This window comes from Candoia aspera, chromosome 4 (assembly GCF_035149785.1).
Source record: "Candoia aspera isolate rCanAsp1 chromosome 4, rCanAsp1.hap2, whole genome shotgun sequence".
Classification (NCBI taxonomy): domain Eukaryota; kingdom Metazoa; phylum Chordata; class Lepidosauria; order Squamata; family Boidae; genus Candoia; species Candoia aspera.
The window spans coordinates 101417567-101438154 of record NC_086156.1 but is presented as its reverse complement, the minus strand read 5'-3'; the positions used below and the strand labels follow the sequence as shown (position 1 = coordinate 101438154).

Here is a 20588-nt window from a genome sequence, read left to right as displayed (position 1 = left end):
TAGGGATAAATGGATCACTGTAGAAAATATTCCCTGCTAGCATCCCTGGATTTCTTAGATCCTCAATTCCAGCTTTTGAACAGTGGGCATCTGGGAGACAAACCTGAGACCTCCAGCCTTTCACTCTATGGGTTCAGCCACTGGATTTAAAGCCTTTGGTTCAGAAAATATACTTTTAAATCAAGTTCTATTTCTGGAGACAACACAGATGCAACCACTTCCTTTTCTTGGCAGTAGAATTAGTTTGTCTTCTTCCGACTTCTCACTTAGTCTAGGCCAGTGTTTCTCAACCTTGGTGACTTTAAGATGGGTAGACTTCAACTCCCAGAATTCCCCAGCCTGCAGAGTCCACCCATCTTAAAGCCGCCAAGGTTGAGAAACACTGCTCTAGGCTACATCCTGGAGGTCTCTCATCGAAGTCCTGACTAGGCCTGTTCTTTCTCACAATATTAACTTAGATAAGGTCAGCCACTTGAAAGTGAATTATAAAACTTTTAATTGGCATTTGTTTCTAGTGTTCTGGGCCTCTGGATAAGTTAGAATGCCAAGGAGTACTGGAGGTATCATAAAGAACCTTTTTACACATTTCCATATGACAACCAACCATAACAGGAGCATCAAGAGTCAAAAAAGTCAAGATGGTGGTCATAATCATGTGATCACAACTGTATTCTTTTAAAGTATTTGGCACCAAAATGAGGTGAGGCTTTGTGTAGTCATAGTCACTATTTTGAGTTTTCTGACCCATCCTGCAGACACCACTGCGCAGTAAAGTTAATTGATCTTATCTGTTGGCTTTTGATCAGCAAACCATGGCTGAGTTGACTGATACGTTAATATTTACAGCTTAAACATACAATGTATTTTCATTTATCTGTGAAAGTTTCCAATAATTTAGCACAACGCTCAGGCCTTGGGTTCAGAATTGCGTCCCTGCTTATTGGAAACAATAATTATACCTCTATTTCTAACTATCTCATTCATTACTCCCCTCTAGCAAAGATTAAGACGAATTAATAGCAAACAGCGGGAGCATGGTTGCTGAGAGAGCCCGCACAAAATAAATCTTAACACACACACACACAGATATCCTTGCATCCACAAAACCCTCCCAGCTCGACAGCAGCTTCCACCTTGGAGAGGGGGGACATTCCCACAGTCAAGATGGTAGCGACCCCTTCCCCGAGGCCTCCCAGGCCACTCTGCCAACCCTCAAGATGGCTGCCCCACCCCCGGTTGAAAGTGGGAGTGGGAGGGGGAGGGTGCGTCACTTTCCCATCAGCCCTTCGGCAGCTGCAATCCGGATTGCGGGCAGCGGGTTCAGGCAGGGGCGGGGCGGCTGCCAGCCGGGACTCCTGGGCTTCCCGAGGGCAGGGCGAGAGCGATGGGCGCGGGGCTGTGAGGGGGCTCTGGGGAGGGAGCAGGGTGTTGAACAGGGGTGCAGCGGGCGAGCTGGCGACCGGCCCTGCCGCGTCCCCGGGCAGGAGAGGGGGAAAGCGGGGAGGCATGTGCAGCCGAGGGCGACGGGGCTCTATTGTGGAGTTCCGGCGGGGGAGCCTTTGCAGGGCGCTCCGCTGATTCGGAGGATGTCCTGGGAGAGAGAGGCTCTCGCGGGTTGCTTTGGAGAGTTACGGGGCTGCGATGCCGGGGTAGAGGAGTCGCCAGGCGGGTGCAGATAAAATGGGGAATTCGGGGTCTCTTTGCCTGGCGGAGCTACGGGCGGAGGGGCAGCGCGCCCGGCTTTGGGGGAAGAGCTAGATGGCATTATGTGGGAGGCTTCCCGGCTAGGGAGGTGGGCGACTAGGGGGCGAGGGTTTATTTTTCCTCTGCTGCGGTGGGGCTTGTGGGGGAGAGAAGGCGGGTCAATTTCTGGTGTGCAAGAGGCCTTGGGGAAATATTTTTAATTAGCTCAGAAGAAGCAGCTGTTAATTGGGGTGCGGTAGTTTTCTCCAGAGGACGACCTGGTAATAGAAGGATGGAGGGCGGAGGACTGAGTGGATCTGTGGCGGATCCCGTTGAAGGCTTTTGTGGGTTAAAGGCTGTACGGCATAGAAATTCTTTCCTGTGATGGGTTTATGATTCTGTACAAGATAATCCTCTTCATTTGGGTGCCTGTGAACCATGCCAGCTTTGTCTGTGAAAAATTAGGGCTTTGAGAAGAAAGATTCCTCTGAATTTGACTTTAATAGGAGAGTACCCTGTTACATTTTTTTGAGCTGCTGATGTCTCATATAATGCTTCATGTTAATTTAAATGCAGTGAAGGTTTTGTAGGTCACTCAGTTTATTCTCTTAATTTTATCTGGATATCAAAGACACTATATTGATTCCTGTGTAAATATACTACTCATATGATTGTATTGTATGTTGATGTTTTTTGATGGAAACTACCTTTGAGTAGCTGGTTAACTTTTAGTCAGGTTGACTGTAACCATAAAGCGATTTATTACTATTGAAAGTGTAACCCTCTTATTCCGTTACATTCAATCTGGGAAAGATATAGAGACTTCATAACTCTTTGCTTCCCATTAATTGTAATAATTTGATTGCAGAAACTTTTATTTGCATTCCTGAGACATTACTTTTCTTGTTTTGGGAAAATATTGCTGTTGTGTGGAAGGGAGTGGGAAAGAAGGTGTGGATACTCTCAGGAGATACCAAGTCTGAATAATAGATCTTAGGCTGTAAGATTTTGGGGTGGAACTATATAAAGAGAAATTCTGTTCACTTGCAGGATTACACATCTGATTATTTAAAGGTCTTACAGAACTACTGAAAGAAGCAATACTCCAATTCAACAGGGTAACTTCCTTTCATAAGGCGTTGTTAGATACTGGAGCAAACCTTATCAGGTTTTTTTAGGAATAACATTCAGCAAGGGAGTGGTGGGTTTTTCCACCGTTAAATGTTTCCCCAAGCCATGTCTGCTTTTGGGGATGCCCATGAATGGTATATGGGAGCTCTGAGTCGGCAGGAAGCAGCTGCATGTCTCCAGGGCCACCACCATGGAACCTTTCTGGTACGGGACAGTACTACGTGCCCTGGTGACTACGTGCTCTCCGTCAGTGAAAACTCCAAGGTGATTGCTGTATAATCCTTATATCTGGTGGAGAAAAAGGAATGTGGAGATAGAAAAGGCTCTGTTGGGGAGCTAGCAGGGAGTTCCTGATAAATTTAGGAGAATGCCTTTTAGATGTGGGAACTTTAGTGTCCAGAATACTTAGCACTGGGGCATTCTGGGATTTGAAGTTCACACATCTAGAGGGCATCCTGGTTGGGGAAGGTTGGTTGTGCTTTCATATGAATCTGATGAAGGTCTGGGATAGGCTTATGCTTCTTTGCCATTCTGTCTCTTTCAGGTGTCACACTACATCATCAACAGCCTCCCTGGACGTCTACGGATTGGGGAGCATGAGTTTGATGGTTTTCCAGCTCTTTTAGATTTCTACCGCCTGCATTACCTGGATACTACCACCCTGGTAGCCCCCATGGGACGGGTTGTAGCCCCTTCCTCTGCCCAGCCGCCTCCTGCTGGCGAGTGGGTCCGTGCCCTCTATGACTTCGTTGGCCGTGACCAGGAAGACCTTCCCTTCACCAAAGGGGAGCCTTTGCGAGTTTTGGCCAAGCCAGAAGAGCAGTGGTGGACAGCTCAGCGTGCCGATGGGCGTGTGGGTATGATACCTGTGCCATATGTCCAGCCTTGTCCATATGCTCATCCCAGCAGCCATGGCGCCCCCCGACATGCACCCGTAATAGCCAGAGCAGTGCAGCGAAGGGTGCCTGGTGCCAGTGACAAAACAGCATTGGCCTTTGAGGCAAGTTACCAAAACAATAAAAATGTTTTAAAAAGTGACAGGATAATTTTGATCATGAAGGGTGGTGGTTGTTATGTGCGTATGTGAATGGATTTGTTGGGGATTTATGACTGGTAGCAGTGATGCTGTAGATTAATGATGAATATTGAGCAATGTTTCTTTTGTTGCCAAGAGGCATGGAATTATGACCTGCCTCGCCTTTACCTCTAAAAGTTATAATAATGTGGGGTGGGGGGAATGCAAATTATGCTTGATGGGAGGATTATTCAGCAAAACATTGAATACTTGTAGAGCAGCTTTGGTGGTGGAACTAAAAGGCAATATTAGGGGTATGAAACGAGAAGGTGGGAGGGGCTGTGCAGGGTATGGATTTCTATCCATGGTCTTTCTGAGCCCATTGCAATTATCAAACTATTTCCTGGGCCAGGGGGATGTGTGGGGAGGGGAACTTAAAAATCATAACTGAAAATGCTTGGATTCTGTCATTCCTAGTAATCTAGTTCCTTCATGCCAGTATTTCTGCAAATTGGTAATGTGCTGAGCTTGAACCTATTCCTCACTTGAGATGACAACTAAAGGAAGGTAAAAAGCTTCATCTGTCAGATGTTGGGGAAAATAGGTCATTCTTCACCAGCTGGCACAACTGTTAGGGAGTTGTTTAGCTGCCAGTTTGGTCTAGTGGTGAAGGTGCTGGGCTAGAAACCAGGAGTCTGTGAGTTCTAGTCCCGCCTTAGGCATGAAAGCCGGCTGGATGACCTTGGGCCAGTCACTCTTCCTCAGCCCAACTCACCTTACAGGGCTGCTGTTGTGGGGAAAATAGGAGGAGGAAGGAGTATTAGGTATGTTTGCCATCTTGAGTTATTTATAAAAATGATAAAGGTGGGATAATAAATAAAGTTCCAGCACAAGGTTGAGATACTGGGAAAGTGCAGAAAGGTGAGCAGTCTTCTGATCTTGGCTTTGTGTCTTGTGATACTCCACAGGTGGGTGATCTCATTGCAGTCACCAAGATGAATGTCAATGGCCAATGGGAGGGAGAGCTGAATGGGCGCCGTGGGCACTTCCCCTTCACCCATGTCAAAGTCCTTGACTCTGAGGAGGCCAGCTGAACATCCAATGGAACACTTGAACTGCTGCTGTCCTTGACGGGATCATAGTGCTCTGAATTCTGACCCATCCCTTTAAACTTCATGAACTTTTTGACATGAACTTTGAATTTTGACCTCTTCCATGGGCTCTTTTGAGGATCCAGCTTAGTTCCTTGGATATGGGCTCTTTGACCATCTTGACCTCCTTGACTTAAGGCGGCTTCTCCTTGATAACATTATTCTTAAATGCTATTGTAGTAGATTTGATACACTTTGACTTTTCTGGGCTTGTTCATTTTTGCTTCCTAAGAACTTTACTGCTTTGGCCTTGTGGTTTCCAATTCTATGCCCTTGAATTTGCTTAGTTTGCATTCTATGACCTATGAAACAAGAAGCTCTGAGCTTTGATGAGCAACCCCTTGCCCTCTTGTTTTCCTTGGACCTTGCTTGGAGGCCAGTGGCCATACTTGGCTTTGACCAGATAAATGGAACTGTGCCACTTCTTATAAGCCCCCTGCTTGACTTTGTCCCAAAACTGCCTTGTTCATTAAAGTTTCCTGCTGATTATTTCTCAGCTGCTATGGACTTCTTCTGGGGAGGGGCTGGAGGATGGATCTGGGAAGAGTAATAGTGCTGCCATGGTAACTAACATCACAACCCAGGCCTTGCAGGTTGCCATGGTGAGCTGGATCATAGCCTATTGCTGCAGATAGGCTGAAGATTGCAGCAGTAAGCATCACAGGTATGGTTTGAGCCTCTTGGTCTCCACCTGGTGTTCCAGCAAGCCTGCCTTTCCATGCATAGGAACAGCTCCTGCTCATTGGTGCAGTATTTTTCCTTACTAAATTATAAGCAAATGTAGCTCATGACCCTCTGCTTAACTCTTTTTTCCCTAGAGTCTCAGCTTCCCTATTTTGATACATTCTCTGACAACATAACTGTATATGGTATATTCAAAATTCAGTGTGTCCTAGAACAATCTTTCCCAACTTGGTGCCTTCCGGGCACTGGACCACAATTCTCAGAATGACTGCAGTGCACCTGGCTAGGGAAAGCTATGTCATGCACGCAGTATTTAGAAACTAGATTGTTCTGGGGCATTGTAATAGATAGATGATTTATTTGGCACAAAACAGAGCAAATACACGCAAAGGTGTGTTAGAGGATGGTGGCAATTTAATCATGCGGTTAGGCTGAAAAATTAGGATTTTTTCTGAATTCCTCTAGGTATTTAAAGACATAAGTTGGTGACAGGCATTTTCTGGGGGTAGAGATATGCCCTTAACATTTAGACAGGGCCCAAGGGCCCACAGTGGACTTACACTTAATTCTCCTGTGTTATCTGGCTCAAAATGATAGAAAACCTCATTCCAAGAGTGGCAAAAACGCTTGGGCTTTATGCAAGTTACCTATCTCTAATATATGTACTGTATAGTAGAATTGCTGAAGCGCAGCATTCCTGGCCTCAAGCTCTTCATCAAAGTTTTTAAAGCACTCTGTTCCTAAGCTGCCATTTCTCCTAGTGTTAAGCCAACATTTATATCTATCATTTATCCATATTCTAATTCTCTGGAATAAGTGGGAATGAATCTGATCCTACCAACTTCAGTGACAGCTCTTCAGATATTTGATGACCACTGTTAGATCTCTCCTTAATAATACACATCTCTTTCCAAGTCTTTCTGCTTAAGACTTGGTTGTAGATCCCAGAATCTTGTAAAGGTTTCCAGAGGTGTGGCTGTGCTAGTCTACTGCAGCAAAAAAATAAAGGCTGACTGTGTGTGATGGAAATGTTAATCTTTATACAGTATTCTAAGACAAGTCACTGCAGAGTTGGTACTATCAAAGGTTGGGTCCACCCATCATACTATTCCATTGTTCAACTATGGTTTCTTAAATAAGCCATTGGAGTTATGTCAATACACAATGCTAAGCCCTACACCATGATTTACAAATTTCAATGACTTGCTCATTGCACTAAACCACACACTGATTTGTTTGCTTTTGGATTAGTGTGATGTATAAACCCCCCTTTTATGGTGAGTCTGGTTTGGTGAGTTGTATAAAAAATACCTGTGACAATTTAAAATATTACCAAACTATCACAGAAGCTTTTATAGGTCATGATCCACTCATCCAACAGATCCATCAGATGAAAACTTTATAGATAATAATATACTCATCTTTATTAAGTCTCTCAAGAGTCTATATAACCTTTCTGTGGCTAAATTGACTACCCAAAAGGAAATATCTTGCTCATGTTTACACTTGCCTCACCCTGAGGCATGCTTATGTAATGTAAAATGAGAGCACTTTTTTTTCCTTCTGGCAAACATTGCAGGATGCAGTTCTGTCCACCTCATGCTAATGAAATGTTCGCTAAAAGCCATTCATCTGCTTTATAACTACTGTACTGCAGCCATTTCCTTCTGTCTTAATAATTATGGGGTGGGGTATGAGTAGGTATGTGTGATTCCCAGTCCTTATTAATAGCTGGCATCATGCAAAGCTATGATTTGTTTTAAAAAAAGCTTGTTGGATAGCTGCAACAGTCAGACTGAGATAGAATACTATCCCGCATGGCTAATAAATGGGAAGAGCTGGATTCATAAAATGGCCTATGCTGAAAACAAATTGTTCACCTAGTGGCTTAGTACAAGGGGTAAACCCTGACAAGACTAGATTGTGATTTCTACCACACAAAGTTCTGCATTCTGATTGCACAATAGCTTTATCAGGATCCTACACAAGACCGTGCAAACTTTTCAGGTCTCAAGCTGTTCCCCCAGGAGACTGGCAGAACCTTGGGGAAGGAGAAGAAAAATGGATGCACTTGGAGATGAGCAAGGAGTAGCGAAGTCCAGAAATGAGGCCCAGTGATGCCTGCTGCATAATATGTCTCAGGAGCAGCCTTAGCCACTAGACAGGTCTGCAGGTCTGGAATTGCACCTTTTTTCTGGCAACCCTTAGCCCTGGTTCTGAAAGCGAAAACAATCTCTGATCTGCTTCCTGTCCACAGGTGATGGGCTGTCTTCTAACCTTCACTTCCTCATTCCTTGGGCCTACAGAGGAAAAAATCGTTCGTTGATTCTTCTGTGCCTGGCCTTGCAGCGTTCTGGTTGGCAGCTGTGATTTTAAAATGCTATTCCTTCCAGGGGACAGTAGGTGGCATTGACAACCTTGGCTTCCCGCCCCTGGGCCAGAAACCGGAATCCAGCAGCGATCTAAGTGAGATACCGGGAGAAGGCGACCAGGTAAAAGAGCGTGGCGCCACAGTTGAAGCTTTTTTGCGGCTTGCAGGGCTGGGGAGGATGAACTCGGGACCGGAGGCTCCGCCAGCCGAGCGTCTCCGCGCGGCTGGGCTTAGAGGGGTCCAGTAAGTAGGAAGGGCGTCGAGGCGCAGAAAGGGTCTTGCGACTGCAGCTTCGGAGCGGCGCCCCCTCGCTGCTCCTTGCTCTGCGGGGAATGTCAAGGGCCTCGTATTTCACCTGCTCAAGTCCCCGCGCCTATATTTAGCGAGCCCTGCGAAAGGTCAGGGGTCGGGGAGAAGGTTAGCCCGGCCCCGCCCAGTTACTGCTCCCTCTTTTTATAGCCCTCGTCCCGTCTTTGCCTCTTGCCTGTCAGCGAGTGCCCTCCGGAGCTGCAGTGTCTCGCCAGAGCCCCCCGCTGCACCCACGGTACGGGGGAGAAGGTGAAGGAAAGGAGGAAGCCAGGGATTTCAGAGAGTTTTAGATGGGAGCGAGGCTGGCCAGAGAGAATTCGGCTTTCCGCCCGCGTTTTTCTCCGTAGGAGTGAGCCGGTGGGGAAGCGAGGGGGGAGAGATGGAGGTTGCACCGGCCGCTCCAGTTTCCATGCGGGAGGTCGCAATGGCTGTGGTGGGAAAGTTGTATTAAATGGGTTAGCGGATGCCTTGTGCGAATAAGTTCCTCCCAGCTCTAGATTATCCGTACTCCTATTTTGATTAACTTTTTTAACAGATCCCCAAAAATGGAGAACGGATTTTTATTTTCTGTTATGTTTTGAAAGCCAGGTCTCTCTCTCGGTCCTCTGAGCCAGCCAGCCATCCCTTCAAGGGCTTTAGATACTGTACTTGTTTGTGCGTAGGCACATATTATTCCTTTGCTGTCTATTTGAGAAGACCTAAGTCCCCATCCAGTTTGCTATCACGTTTCTCTGGATCCTTTTGGGCCCAGATGTTTGTTGGTGCCTCACACCATGCATTATCTAAGACAGTTGTTTCTTCCTTTTGACTGCTATGACTTGCAAAAAGTACACAGTTGTTGCTGGTTTGAGCAACTCACACAATTTCCTGCTCTACCGATCATGAAAGTGTGTGTCTCAGTATTTTCTCTATATTTGTGTGAGGCATCTAATCTTCTCTTCAAATGTACAGTTCAACAGATCTGTAGCCATGCTGCAATTTTGCACTTTCTCTTTTTTCATGGCTCCTAAACATCTCCTACCCTTGTTTTATCTGTGTAGGATGGTTTCCATGAGTGCTCAAATTGCTCCTTGCAGAGCCCCTGTAACTGAGTTACAAAAAGTCTCTGTTGGGCTGAACATGCACCATTGAAAGAGATAAGGACAATTGATTTCACTCTCTAAGAAAGTCCATGCCTGGATCCAACTTGATTAAATGCAGTGTATATTTTGATTTTTTAAAAATCTGCCTGTGGCTTTCTATCCTGCATTAAAATCTATTAATGTTCCAAACTAAACATATTTTTATATCAGTTGTGAAAATGATTCATAAACATGTGATAAGGCCTCTGTCTACATTTTGGCCTGCTAGACCGTTATTATGTTAAATGCTTCGCAGTAGATTCTTGGAAATGATCTGTGTTGCTTTTATAGGCTTTGCTATAGCAGGACAATCGGAAACAGTTTTGCGTAAGAAGCTGGACAGGCTAACTCCTTTCTTCCATTAACCTTGTGTCCCTGTTGCAGTCTTGGAGTAAAACTCTGTACTATAGTTTGTTGCAACACAATCTTATGGCAACTTAAAAACTTTATTGTGTTACATGTTTTTTGGTGCCAGAGCCCATTTCATTCGGATGATGAAACTGCTTTTATTTCATGAAATGTTAGCAGAAGACATCAGCCACAAGACTCTTGGCTAAGGAGAATGGTGAATAATTTGATGTTCTTATCAGTCTCCATTAGAAGCTCTTCTTTAACCTGGAGATGAATGCATTGAATAAAATACAGAGAAAATTTTTGTTTCCCCCCCATTGCTCTTACTTTGGAGTCCCCCCTTTTTTAAGCACTGGGGAACTCAGCTGTTCACACTCTTGCTTAAGCCAAGCTATAGGAGGAACTCGGATGGGAGCAGAGAGTCAAGTTACTAAATTTCATAAATCCTGAGGCAGTGTGGAGAATATTACAACATTGTGGGTTGGCCTAACCAGCTGACCTCTCTTTCCTGCGTGTATTAACATGTCTGATCTACAGAAATCCAAACAATGATAAGAATGGTGGGAAAAGCATGCTATATGATGTCTGTCCTTCAGACATTCATTAAAGGCACGGGAGTTATCGGCACAGGACTTATTGTAGGGCAAAGATATGGCAGTATTTCACAGCAGCTGTCTCCAGGAGTTGCATCTGTTCAAGAATTATCCTTTAGTTGTGACAGGGCTGCAGAAAGGACCATATGGTGGCAGAGGGGAAAAAGGAGGGGGCTTCCCCCTCTGTCCCCTATTGCTTGCTACGTGAGAGCCTGCACAAAGCCAGTGACTCAGCAATTACCGTAATCATCCCAAAACAAGCCCACTTTGGATTCAGCCTGGCTTAGGCTACCATGAACATTTTGGGTAGGCTTTAGGAAATTCAGGCAAAGGAGTGAGATGCTGTTACACTGAGCCCACAGGGGCCTGGCCTCCTCTCTCCTGTCATAAATCACTGGGACATTAGAGAACTCGCTAGGAGTGCTGCTTTCCATAGGATAAATGCATCTTTACATTATTCCTGCTCCATTTGCTGTTTCCTTTAATAACTGAGCTCACTCCAGAATAATAGCCAGCACTCTGTTGCAAGACTAGTCAGCAGTTGTCCCTTGATGTGAATATTCTGCCTGGAAACCCCTAGGGATACATACATTTATGTATGATCCTTACTCTGGAGTAATTAATTAGTAGGTCCTGCTACTGAATTAACTGTTTCACTGTGAATGTACAGTAATCAAATTGGGAAAATGCATAAGCGTCATTAGTATGATTGTGTTCATGTCATTAATGGATGGGTTCCACTTAAGGCTTCTTTAGGTACAATTGAACCCCCCCCCCAATACCTGGCTCCTAAAATGTGTGGTTTAATCTCAAATAAACCTGTTTTTGCTTTTGAGTAAGCAGAAAATGTTTTGCTACCCACTTGCTTTATTTCTTTAAACAGTACAAAGTAAACATGGGTTCTGCAAAGAAACTCTGGTTTGGGTTAAGCTACTATTGAGATTCAAAGGTGTTCCTGTTTAAAATATTATTTGAAGCTCAATAGATTAGGTGATAAAGCTTTGGCTGTGTTAGTCACTGACCCATGGTTTCATGTTTTGTGGAATTAACACAATTGATTTCACACAAACTAATAATTAACTACAGGAGCTGGGTTGGTGCAACACAGGAGGCCAGTTGATGGTTCATTGTGTTGTGAGTGCAAGGATGGAGCACTCCAGAGGCAGCATAGCCTGGGAATAAATATTACACGCCTGCCTCCCCGCTTGCCAGTCTTAGGTTCTTGGAATTAGCACCACTAAATTGGTACAGAACTTGCCACTTGAGCTTATTATTTTAAAAAAAAACACACCAAAGCTCTGTGGTCTCATGCTGCTGAGCCACTGATTCCTTGCACTAAACCAGTGTTTCTCAAAATTGGCAACTTTAAGACATGTGGACTTCAACTCCCAGAATTCCCCAGCCAGCCACCGGCACTGGGCATTTCCAGATTGGCAGGCATCTCTCTATCTTGTGTGAGGAAGTTCCACCACTGAATTAGGGGCTCTTTGAAATGGTTTGTCTGGTGATTCCAGACTGTGCCGCCTCTGCTGAAGCATTTCAGCCTGCAAGGCTTTGGCAGATGTGGTGGGCATCCAATTTTCCAGGATTTTTCCACCCAGTCTGTAAATTTAGGATCTTCTTTCTTCATGCTCCTGCTTCCATCTTATCACTTCCATGGCACTTTGCTGTCTTTCAGTCCATATATGCCCAGGGCATTCATTTTGGTAGCTAAACTCCAGCACTCAAGGGGGCAAGATCCAGAAATAGTAATGTGTCCTTCAGAAAAGGACAGAAGAGCTGAAGGAGTGATCAGGTTTCCCCTTGAAAGGTCAGTACTGAAACTGAAGTTGGAGAGGATGCTAAGGGGAAAGAAAAAAAAATACGGAGCCACTAATTTGATGTATTACACTTTATGTTTAGAGTACAGAATGTATTTGCTCACTCAACGGTAAGGGTGCCGTTGATTCCTTCATGCTCTTTAACTGCCCACCATACTATTAAGCAGGGTAGTCGGAGAGAGGATTGCGTATCTCTTCATTGCCAATTCCAGTCCAGGCTTCCCTTGCGATTAGGAAACCAGATTTTACTGTGTGATTTTACTGCTTAGATTATGCAGCAATCGCCTTTTTGCACAATCACGGCAAAGCCGGTGAATTATACCCTGCCCCCTTTCCACGCGCGACTCAGCGAACAATTCACCCACGTTCCGCTTAGTTTCCTTGTTTTTTTTTTTTTTAAAACATCGCTGTGATTCGGAGAAAGAACTCAGGCCCTTTAAGTCTCCTCCCTCCCCCCAACCCTAATGAGTCAACTCCTCACCCTTTGCCGCCTAAGTTAGGTGACGTTCGCTTTTGGCACGGCGGGGCTCTGCGCGTTGGGCTCGAGCTCCTCACTCGGGTTCCGGGCGTTCTGGCCATCTGTAGCTGCTGCTGCTGCTGCTGCTGCTTCCCCGCGCGCACGCGTTAGTACTTTTCCGAAGGAAGAGAGCGGTGAGCCATCTTGGTTTGGAAGAAGGGGAGGGGAACAGTGAGCAATGCTGCAAGGTCTGATTGGGGAACAGTTCTAAGTTCTCCCCTTATTTCATTTTTTAAAAATGCAAGAATCTCGTTTTGCAGAGATAAAATATGCTGCGGGGGGGGAGAGAAGGCACGGAGGAGGGGGAGCAGGGATGAAGTCACGTGCCGAAGTTTAATCTGTAACTGTTGCGCCGGAGAATTACGGGATGAGGGCTGCTTCGTCTCTTCCCACTTGGAAGGGTTTACAGTATAATTCCCAACCTTAAAAGTTCAAATTCTGCGCCGCCAGCCCCAACTCCGTTTTCCAAGTTTATGCTTTTGGTGCTCCCCTCGCCCTTTAAAAAAAAAAAAAAAACTAGTTTTGCAGAACTAAAGATGAGACTAGCTGAAACATTACAGGCTGTACCAGAAAATTGTGATTGGGGAAGCTGAAAATGGGAATAAAAAAAGATTTCCTCTGTCCTTGAAATACCCTTGACAGGGTTAATCTTACCCTCTATAGGAGAACTTCTCTTAATGTTCTTGTTTTTAATTGGGGGATCCCTTTCACCTGAAGGGAGATCCTCTGATCTCTATGATAGCAGGTTCTCTGTAGAAACATTTGGTTGTTCATCAGAGATAGATGTATGGTTGTGTTGCAGTGGGAAGGAACAAGGAGACCTTGTCATAAATGGCCAGTTCTGTAAACTGTTACAGTAGTTGGAGCAGAAATGGCTCAGGATGAATAAATATTCCTGTTAGCCAGGATAACTTCCAGATGTGTTGCACCACAATTTTTATTGTCCTGTGCTTATGCTGGCTAACAGTGATAGGGTTGCAGTCTAACCTACCTGTGGAGTCTCAGGATTGGGAAAAGGCTCCTCTGAGCATGTGCTTAGTGCAGAAATTGATAAAGCACAGAAAATCAAATGTATTTTGAGTTATGATTTGGGGCTTACAATTGTTGCTACTGCTATGCTTTTGGGAATTCAGAAAGTCATGCAGGTCTCCCTGCTGATTATCCTTGAGCTGCAGGACCTTGTTGCCAAGCCATTGACGCTTCCTTGCCTTCTCCAGTTTAGTCATTCAAGATGTCTCACCAATACCCAGCCTTGACCCCAGAGCAGAAGAAGGAGCTGTCAGATAATGCTCTCCGTATTGTGACAACTGGCAAAGGCATCCTAGCGGCTGATGAATCTACCGGTAAGAGCTGAAGGTGCAGATTGAGAGGTGTTGGGTTGGCTCTGAGAAGGCAGTGGGGGGAAAAAAATGAAGGGCGGGACTTGGAAAGGGCTGCAGGTCTCAAGTGGGGCATTTGACACAAATATCTGCTTTGTTGTTTACCTCTTAGGCAGTATTGCCAAACGCCTGCAGTCCATTGGCACCGAAAACACAGAAGAAAACCGCCGTTTCTACAGGCAACTGCTGCTCACTGCAGATGACCGTGTCAACCCTTGCATTGGTGGTGTGATCCTCTTCCATGAGACCATGTACCAAAAAGCTGATGATGGCCGTCTCTTTACCAAGGTCATTAAGGACAAAGGTGCCCTTGTTGGCATCAAGGTAAGCATCTTGGTATCTATCCGTTGGGTTTTAATTAGTGGTTTGCAAAACCTAACATTCTGGGAATGGAATGTTCTGAACAACTCTGGAACATAGTCCAGAGACAAGAACATTCAATTTTACACACACCTAGTTTTCTTGACTAAATTTGCATTAGAAAAATAATGGTGATGGATGCTAATATTCATTTGTCCCCATTGAGCTCTTTGGATGGAGATGATTGGAACTGTAGTCCAATTTTTAGGAGACCACTGGATTGGAGAAAATGGGTGTAGATGGTCTCTCCCATATCACGTCTAGATATTGCCTCTGAAGAAGCATTCTATGGAGGAAGGCAGACTACTTCATCTAACATTTCCTCTGCAATCTGCAACTTTTATAATTAACTGTATTGAACATAATTCACTTTTTTCCTGTTTAAAGATAGACAGGAAGCTTTTTGGATACACCGATTAATAAACACTGGAATCCTTTTAATGTGCTAAATGGGAAACCAACAAGGGAGGAGAGAAATGGTGGCTACAAAGTTGTTGCTATTGGAGCAGGAGATTGACAGCGTAACAAATATTCAGGGTGTCACCCTTACAATATTTTCATTTGGATCAGCTATTGTTTCCTATTTCTAAATCCAGTTAATTTGATAGATTAGAATTCCAAGTACTTACATACTTTCTAAAAATATGTAAGTATTTGGAATTGTTTTTGTATTGTATTATTATGAAATATTTCTTAAAAACACTGTACGTACTGTAATCCATGGAAGGAACCAGTGCATACTAGATGAATTTGAGCATTATAAAACCAGAAAATACATAGCTGATTTTTTCAAAAATATATACAGGGAGTCCTTGTTTAACAAACACAGTTGGGGCTGGAATTTTAGTGCTAAGTGAATGGTCATTAAGCAAATCCAACCTGACATTATGACCTTTTTGCAGCGGTCATTAAGCAGATTGCTGCAGGCATTAAGTGAACTACGTGGTCATTAACCAAATCACGTGATTCCCCACTGATTTTGATCGCCGAAAGCCGGCCAGGAAGGTTGAAAGCTGTGATCACGTGACCGTAAGACACTGCAGCGGTCATAAATGCAAATTGGTTGCCAAGCACCCAAATCGTGATCACATGACTATGGGGACCCTGCAATGGCTGTAAGTTGTTTTTTTCAGCACCACTTTAAGTCTGAACTGTAACTAAATGAATCTTTGTTAGGGGAGGACTACCTGTATATTTCTGTACTAATCGCTATTGGAAACTAAGGGTGTATTGATGAGAATGGAGAGATCAGTCATTGGTTTGACAGATTTTCTCCCTTTTTTCTCTCTGGGCAGGTTGACAAAGGCGTTGTACCTCTTGCAGGGACTAATGGAGAGACCACCACCCAGGGTGAGTAAATATGTGTGTGCAGATTATGAGAGGTAGCCAACATAACAGACTAAACCTGGATTCAGATAGCAGTTGGAGGTGCAAGTTGAGGCATTCAGAGAAGTTTATCCTTATAATCTCTTTCCGTCTATGTAGGTCTGGATGGCTTGTCTGAACGCTGCGCCCAGTATAAGAAGGATGGTGCTGACTTTGCCAAGTGGCGCTGTGTCTTGAAGATCACTCCAACCACCCCTTCCCCTCTGGCCATCATTGAGAATGCCAATGTGCTTGCTCGTTATGCCAGCATCTGCCAGCAGGTTGGTTGCCCAGTAACATTAGGAGAAGGATACTGGCTGTCATTGGATAGTGGCCACTTTCTTTGCTGTAATGATGACCATCGTACCCACTGATAGCATTTAATGGAGGGAAAGTGTCATGATGGAGCAGATGTAATTCATGGACCAGAGCCGAAGTGTGATCTCATTAAAAATTCTTATCTGGCTCGGTTGGTAGACAGGCTGGGCTTCAGTTCGCTTGATATAGATCTGTTGGGCAGAGCTCCTTCAATTACTGTCATCGTTTAGCTGCCAAGCGTGTCTCAAGAGGGTGGTGTTGAAATTGCTGTTTTGTGTTCTTCCATCATAAAAAGTGGTTCTGGGCAATTTTGCAAGGACATTCACTGTCCTTACGTTGCTGATGGATGGAGCTAGATATGTGACTGAAAATTTTTCCCTAGGGTGTACTTCAGCTAACGTCCCCAAACTTGTTATGCTTCATCACCTGCAATCTCACAGCCGGCGTGTAAAGATTGGAGAAGGATAAGAGTTTGGGTTTATCTCCTGAAAAACAGAATGGATATTTTTGGCAGGGGTTATAATCTGTAACCTATGTTTGAGATTTCTTCAAAAGTTGCCATCTATCTGTAATTTTTAATCTGAGGAAGGGAAAATGTAAGAATAATCATATTTGTTTTATTTATTAAATTTACACTCTACCTCAGTGTTTCTCAACCTTGGCAACTTGAAGACATGTGGACTTCAACTCCCAGAATTCCCCAGCTAGCATGGGAATTCATGGCTGGCTGAGGAATTCAGCTGGTGCAGTGCTGCACACTGTTCCAAAACTGAATACGGCCCATGGCCTGAAAAGGGTTGCATATTCCTGGTTTCTGAAATGGGATTATGTTTTGTATTTTCTGCACTATCAATTTGGGGTTCTAACCACTGACGACAACTCTTTCCCTGAACTGCAGAATGGAATTGTTCCTATTGTGGAACCAGAAATCCTTCCTGATGGTGACCATGATCTCAAACGCTGCCAGTATGTGACAGAGAAGGTGAGGATGGGGAGGGGGCTCCTCAGTGGATCTAGGTGGGGTACAGTGGGTGTAGGTGGAAAGGCCTTTTGAATGCCTTGTGACTGGAAAGGTAGGCCCCTATTGCAACTGAGAATTGTTTGGACAATGGAAGTCTGAGTTAGAAATTATTTATTTCTCACGCTATGGACAGGTTCTGGCCGCTGTGTACAAGGCCTTAAGTGACCATCATATCTACCTGGAGGGGACCCTGCTCAAACCAAACATGGTGACACCTGGCCATGCCTGCACCACCAAATACGCTCCTGAAGAAATTGCTTTTGCTACTGTTATTGCCCTGCGCCGCAATGTGCCTCCTGCAGTGCCTGGTAAGAAAAAGCAAGCTTCTAACCCCCCGATTTTCTGCCTGTCTCTTACCTCAAGGTGGGTCTTGTAGACACATGCACGGCCATGGATTACTTGTGTGCACTCGGGCTTCTCTGTTGCATTTGATAATAAGAAAAGTTTTTAATAATAACAAAAGTCTATGTTAAGTCTTCTCCAATTTGGAGTTCTTCAGTTGTGCTGGGACTGTGGTGCTATAATTCTGGGAATTGTAGATCTTACACATCCAGCTGGGGAAGGCCTCTCTGAGATTATTGATGGTATTTTATGTCATGCAAAGAGTGGAAGTGGCTTGTTTGCTCCTGTGTTCCTATGGCAATGCATTGGACTTGTGAAACTGCTACTCCAGCCTTGTTTTCCCTGGGGCTCCCTACAGCTTGGGTTCCCCCACTTTGTAAGTCTAGACAAGCTGCACTCCATCCATGTGACTGGAACTATTTCCTCAAAGGGTTGGGGTACACGGTGATTTTGAAAGATGGGAAGAGAGCAAGAATCCTTAAATTCCTCTTCCTGGATTTCTCAATGTTCAGTTCCCCCGTGAAAACAATTCTTCTTAAGCCTACTTTTCACAGACCTTAAATCCATGTTTGGCCTTTGCTTGGGCTACTCACCTTCTTCTTGTGGTTACAGGCATCACCTTCCTGTCTGGAGGTCAAAGCGAGGAAGAGGCTTCCATCAACTTGAATGCCATCAACAAGTGCCCTCTGCACAAGCCATGGGCCTTGACCTTCTCTTATGGTCGTGCCCTGCAAGCCTCTGCCCTCAAGGCCTGGAGTGGTAAGAAAGAAAACCTCAAGAACGCCCAGGAGGAATACATCAAGCGAGCTTTGGTATGTTTGACCTAGCAGGGCTTAGCAGTTCAAGGCAAGGGGCCGGGATCTGCTGTGTGTTTGCATTTGTCTGATTGTTCAGGAGTTCAAGAGTAAGCCAGGGGTGAGAGAGTAAAAAGATTCAGTTTCCCAAAAAGTTAAGCATGCAGAGTTTTAGACATACTTTTAAATTAATATGAGGACAAGAACTGTAGTTAAGTGAAAAAGCAGAATGGTGAAACAACTTTAGTGGGAATGTTTTCTTATTTTTGTGATGTTGTATATCATATTGGCAGTCACACGTTCCCAGAAGCCTTTTGGGGAAAAGAGATGGAAAGTGGGAGGAGAGGTCTTGTGTATGACAGTGATTGTGCCACAAAAGAGGTTTGCTGGAAAGCTAGATTCCTTGCCGTTCTTTGTCCTCTCTCAGCAAGAGAAAGGAGTTTACTGTGACAGCTGCTTTTAGTTTCTGCTGTGGCTGTCCATGAGCCCAATAAGCTATGGAGAGTGAGTCTGCTTTTGACCCGGGAGCAGTTTTACTCCTCTTATAGTGACTTTTTTTCCCCTTACAGGCCAACAGCCTTGCCTGTCAAGGTAAATACGTTTCATCTGGCCAAACGGGAGCAGCTGCCAGCGAGTCTCTCTTTGTTTCCAACCATGCTTATTAAACTCAGGGCCTTGGTTGCATTGTCTGCTCTCTCCTGTTGCTACATTGTGCCTGGGCTACTGTGATGTCTGCTGTTGTTTTTCACCCTCCCCTCTTCTCCTCACCCTCCCCTTTCCCTTTTGCCGGCTTCTCTTGTAAGAGAAAGATGCAAATCTTTGTCTTGCCATGAAAAACCTAGAAGTCCTGGCTTATTCCTTTCTCTAATGCATCCCCATCACCATCTCTGTATGTGAAATTCAGCTTCTTCTGGTGAATGACACTCCTGGTCTGCAGCCAAAACATCAAAATGTCTCCGGGGCAGGGACGTCTGACATGCAGACCTCTTGGAATAAAAATATTTAAATGTTGCAGGTGCCTCTTCTTTTTTTTTATATTTAAAGCTTTATTAATTTTTCAAAGTATAATTAAGATACAAAATACAAAGTACAGAACAGATAGAATACAAGACTAAAACAGTGCAAGGATAGAAAACATAAAAGACAGGTGACTTCCAACCTTCTTCAGCACAGATATAAAAGCATATTATAAAAAGTTAATCTCTTACTATTAGTTAAACATTTTCTAACATTTCTCTGAAATCAAACTGTTTAATCATCAAAACCCAAAATCAAAACTTCATTTTTTTCAGTTGCAAGCAAATAGTCCAAAAGCAGCTTCCAAGTACAAACAAACCCAGTTACGGTATTTTCTCTTATCAATGCTGTCAGTTTAGCCATTTGCAACAGTTCCATTAACTTATCCAGTCAAGGAATCTGAATCCTTCCACCTTTGAGCATACAAAAGTCATGCTGCTGTTACCATATGTAAGAACAGAGTCCCATGCTGCTGCTCCGTCAAAGCCAACAGAAACAGCTCCAGTTCTACTTGAGAATCTTTTTAGTACATACTTGATTCCAAAATTTCTTAGCTTTTCCACAAGTCCACCATAAATGATAAAATGTCCCTTCATCCTTTACACATTTCCGACGAACATTTGATACCCCATTGTATGTTTCTGGCAACTTAATCAGGTGTTAAATACCTGTGGTACATCATTTTTCTCAGTATTATCCATCTTAGTTTCTGACACACCCACTTGATCAGTTACTTGTTTCACCTTTCCAACCATCTTTCCTATTTGGTGTTCAGTCTTTTTCTTGGGAAAAGTCAGAATATTTATCTTCCATTTTCTTCTCAAAGGCTTCAAAGGATTGTTTAAAGGTATTAGTAATTTCATCAGTCATATTCCTCATCGCAACAACATCAGAGCCATGGCGAAGGGGTCTCCAAGAAGCCATGGTTAGTTCCCTCTAGCAATTAAAATTAGCCAATACAGCCAAATCTTAAGTCAGTGGAAAAATACTAGAAAGACTGGGCTCACTCAAAAGCGAAAGTCTTACCGCTAGGGGTGTTTACAGGAAGTATCCAATTAGCTTGCTAAGAAAAAACACTTTTCCACAGCCATGAAAGTTACAATTCCAACAGAGCAGAGTTATTAAATCTCAGAAAAAACAAAACACCGCCAATTAAATCCACAAAGACCTTTTGCTTCTGAAAAATAAATCCACAGTTCAGCTTGCGGTTCTTTTTGCCCCAAAACATAAAATATTCAACTGCTCA

At 44.2% G+C, this 20588-nt stretch overlaps 2 protein-coding genes across 4 annotated transcripts; both read left to right on the top strand.

The window, feature by feature from the left end:
- The first annotated feature begins 1436 nt into the window (after positions 1–1436).
- Positions 1437–5179, top strand: LOC134495707 (crk-like protein). Its single transcript, XM_063301309.1, has 3 exons — positions 1437–3078; positions 3359–3814; positions 4798–5179. The coding sequence occupies exons 1-3, from the start codon at positions 2905–2907 to the stop codon at positions 4921–4923; spliced, it is 756 nt and encodes a 251-aa protein (XP_063157379.1). The 5' UTR covers positions 1437–2904; the 3' UTR covers positions 4924–5179.
- Positions 5180–8132: 2953 nt separating this feature from the next.
- ALDOA (aldolase, fructose-bisphosphate A) lies at positions 8133–19336 on the top strand. Of its 3 annotated transcripts, none has more exons than XM_063301308.1 (9): positions 8133–8156; positions 13964–14089; positions 14238–14449; positions 15781–15835; positions 15971–16131; positions 17067–17150; positions 17323–17497; positions 18144–18343; positions 18895–19336. In XM_063301308.1, exons 2-9 carry the CDS (start codon positions 13978–13980, stop codon positions 18988–18990), a joined length of 1095 nt encoding a protein of 364 aa, XP_063157378.1. In that variant the 5' UTR covers positions 8133–8156; positions 13964–13977; the 3' UTR covers positions 18991–19336. The 3 variants fall into 3 exon arrangements, with proteins under 3 accessions (XP_063157378.1, XP_063157376.1, XP_063157377.1); XM_063301306.1 differs by lacking the exon at positions 8133–8156 and adding an exon at positions 8495–8579; XM_063301307.1 differs by lacking the exon at positions 8133–8156 and adding an exon at positions 12779–12880.
- The last annotated feature ends 1252 nt before the right edge of the window (positions 19337–20588 follow it).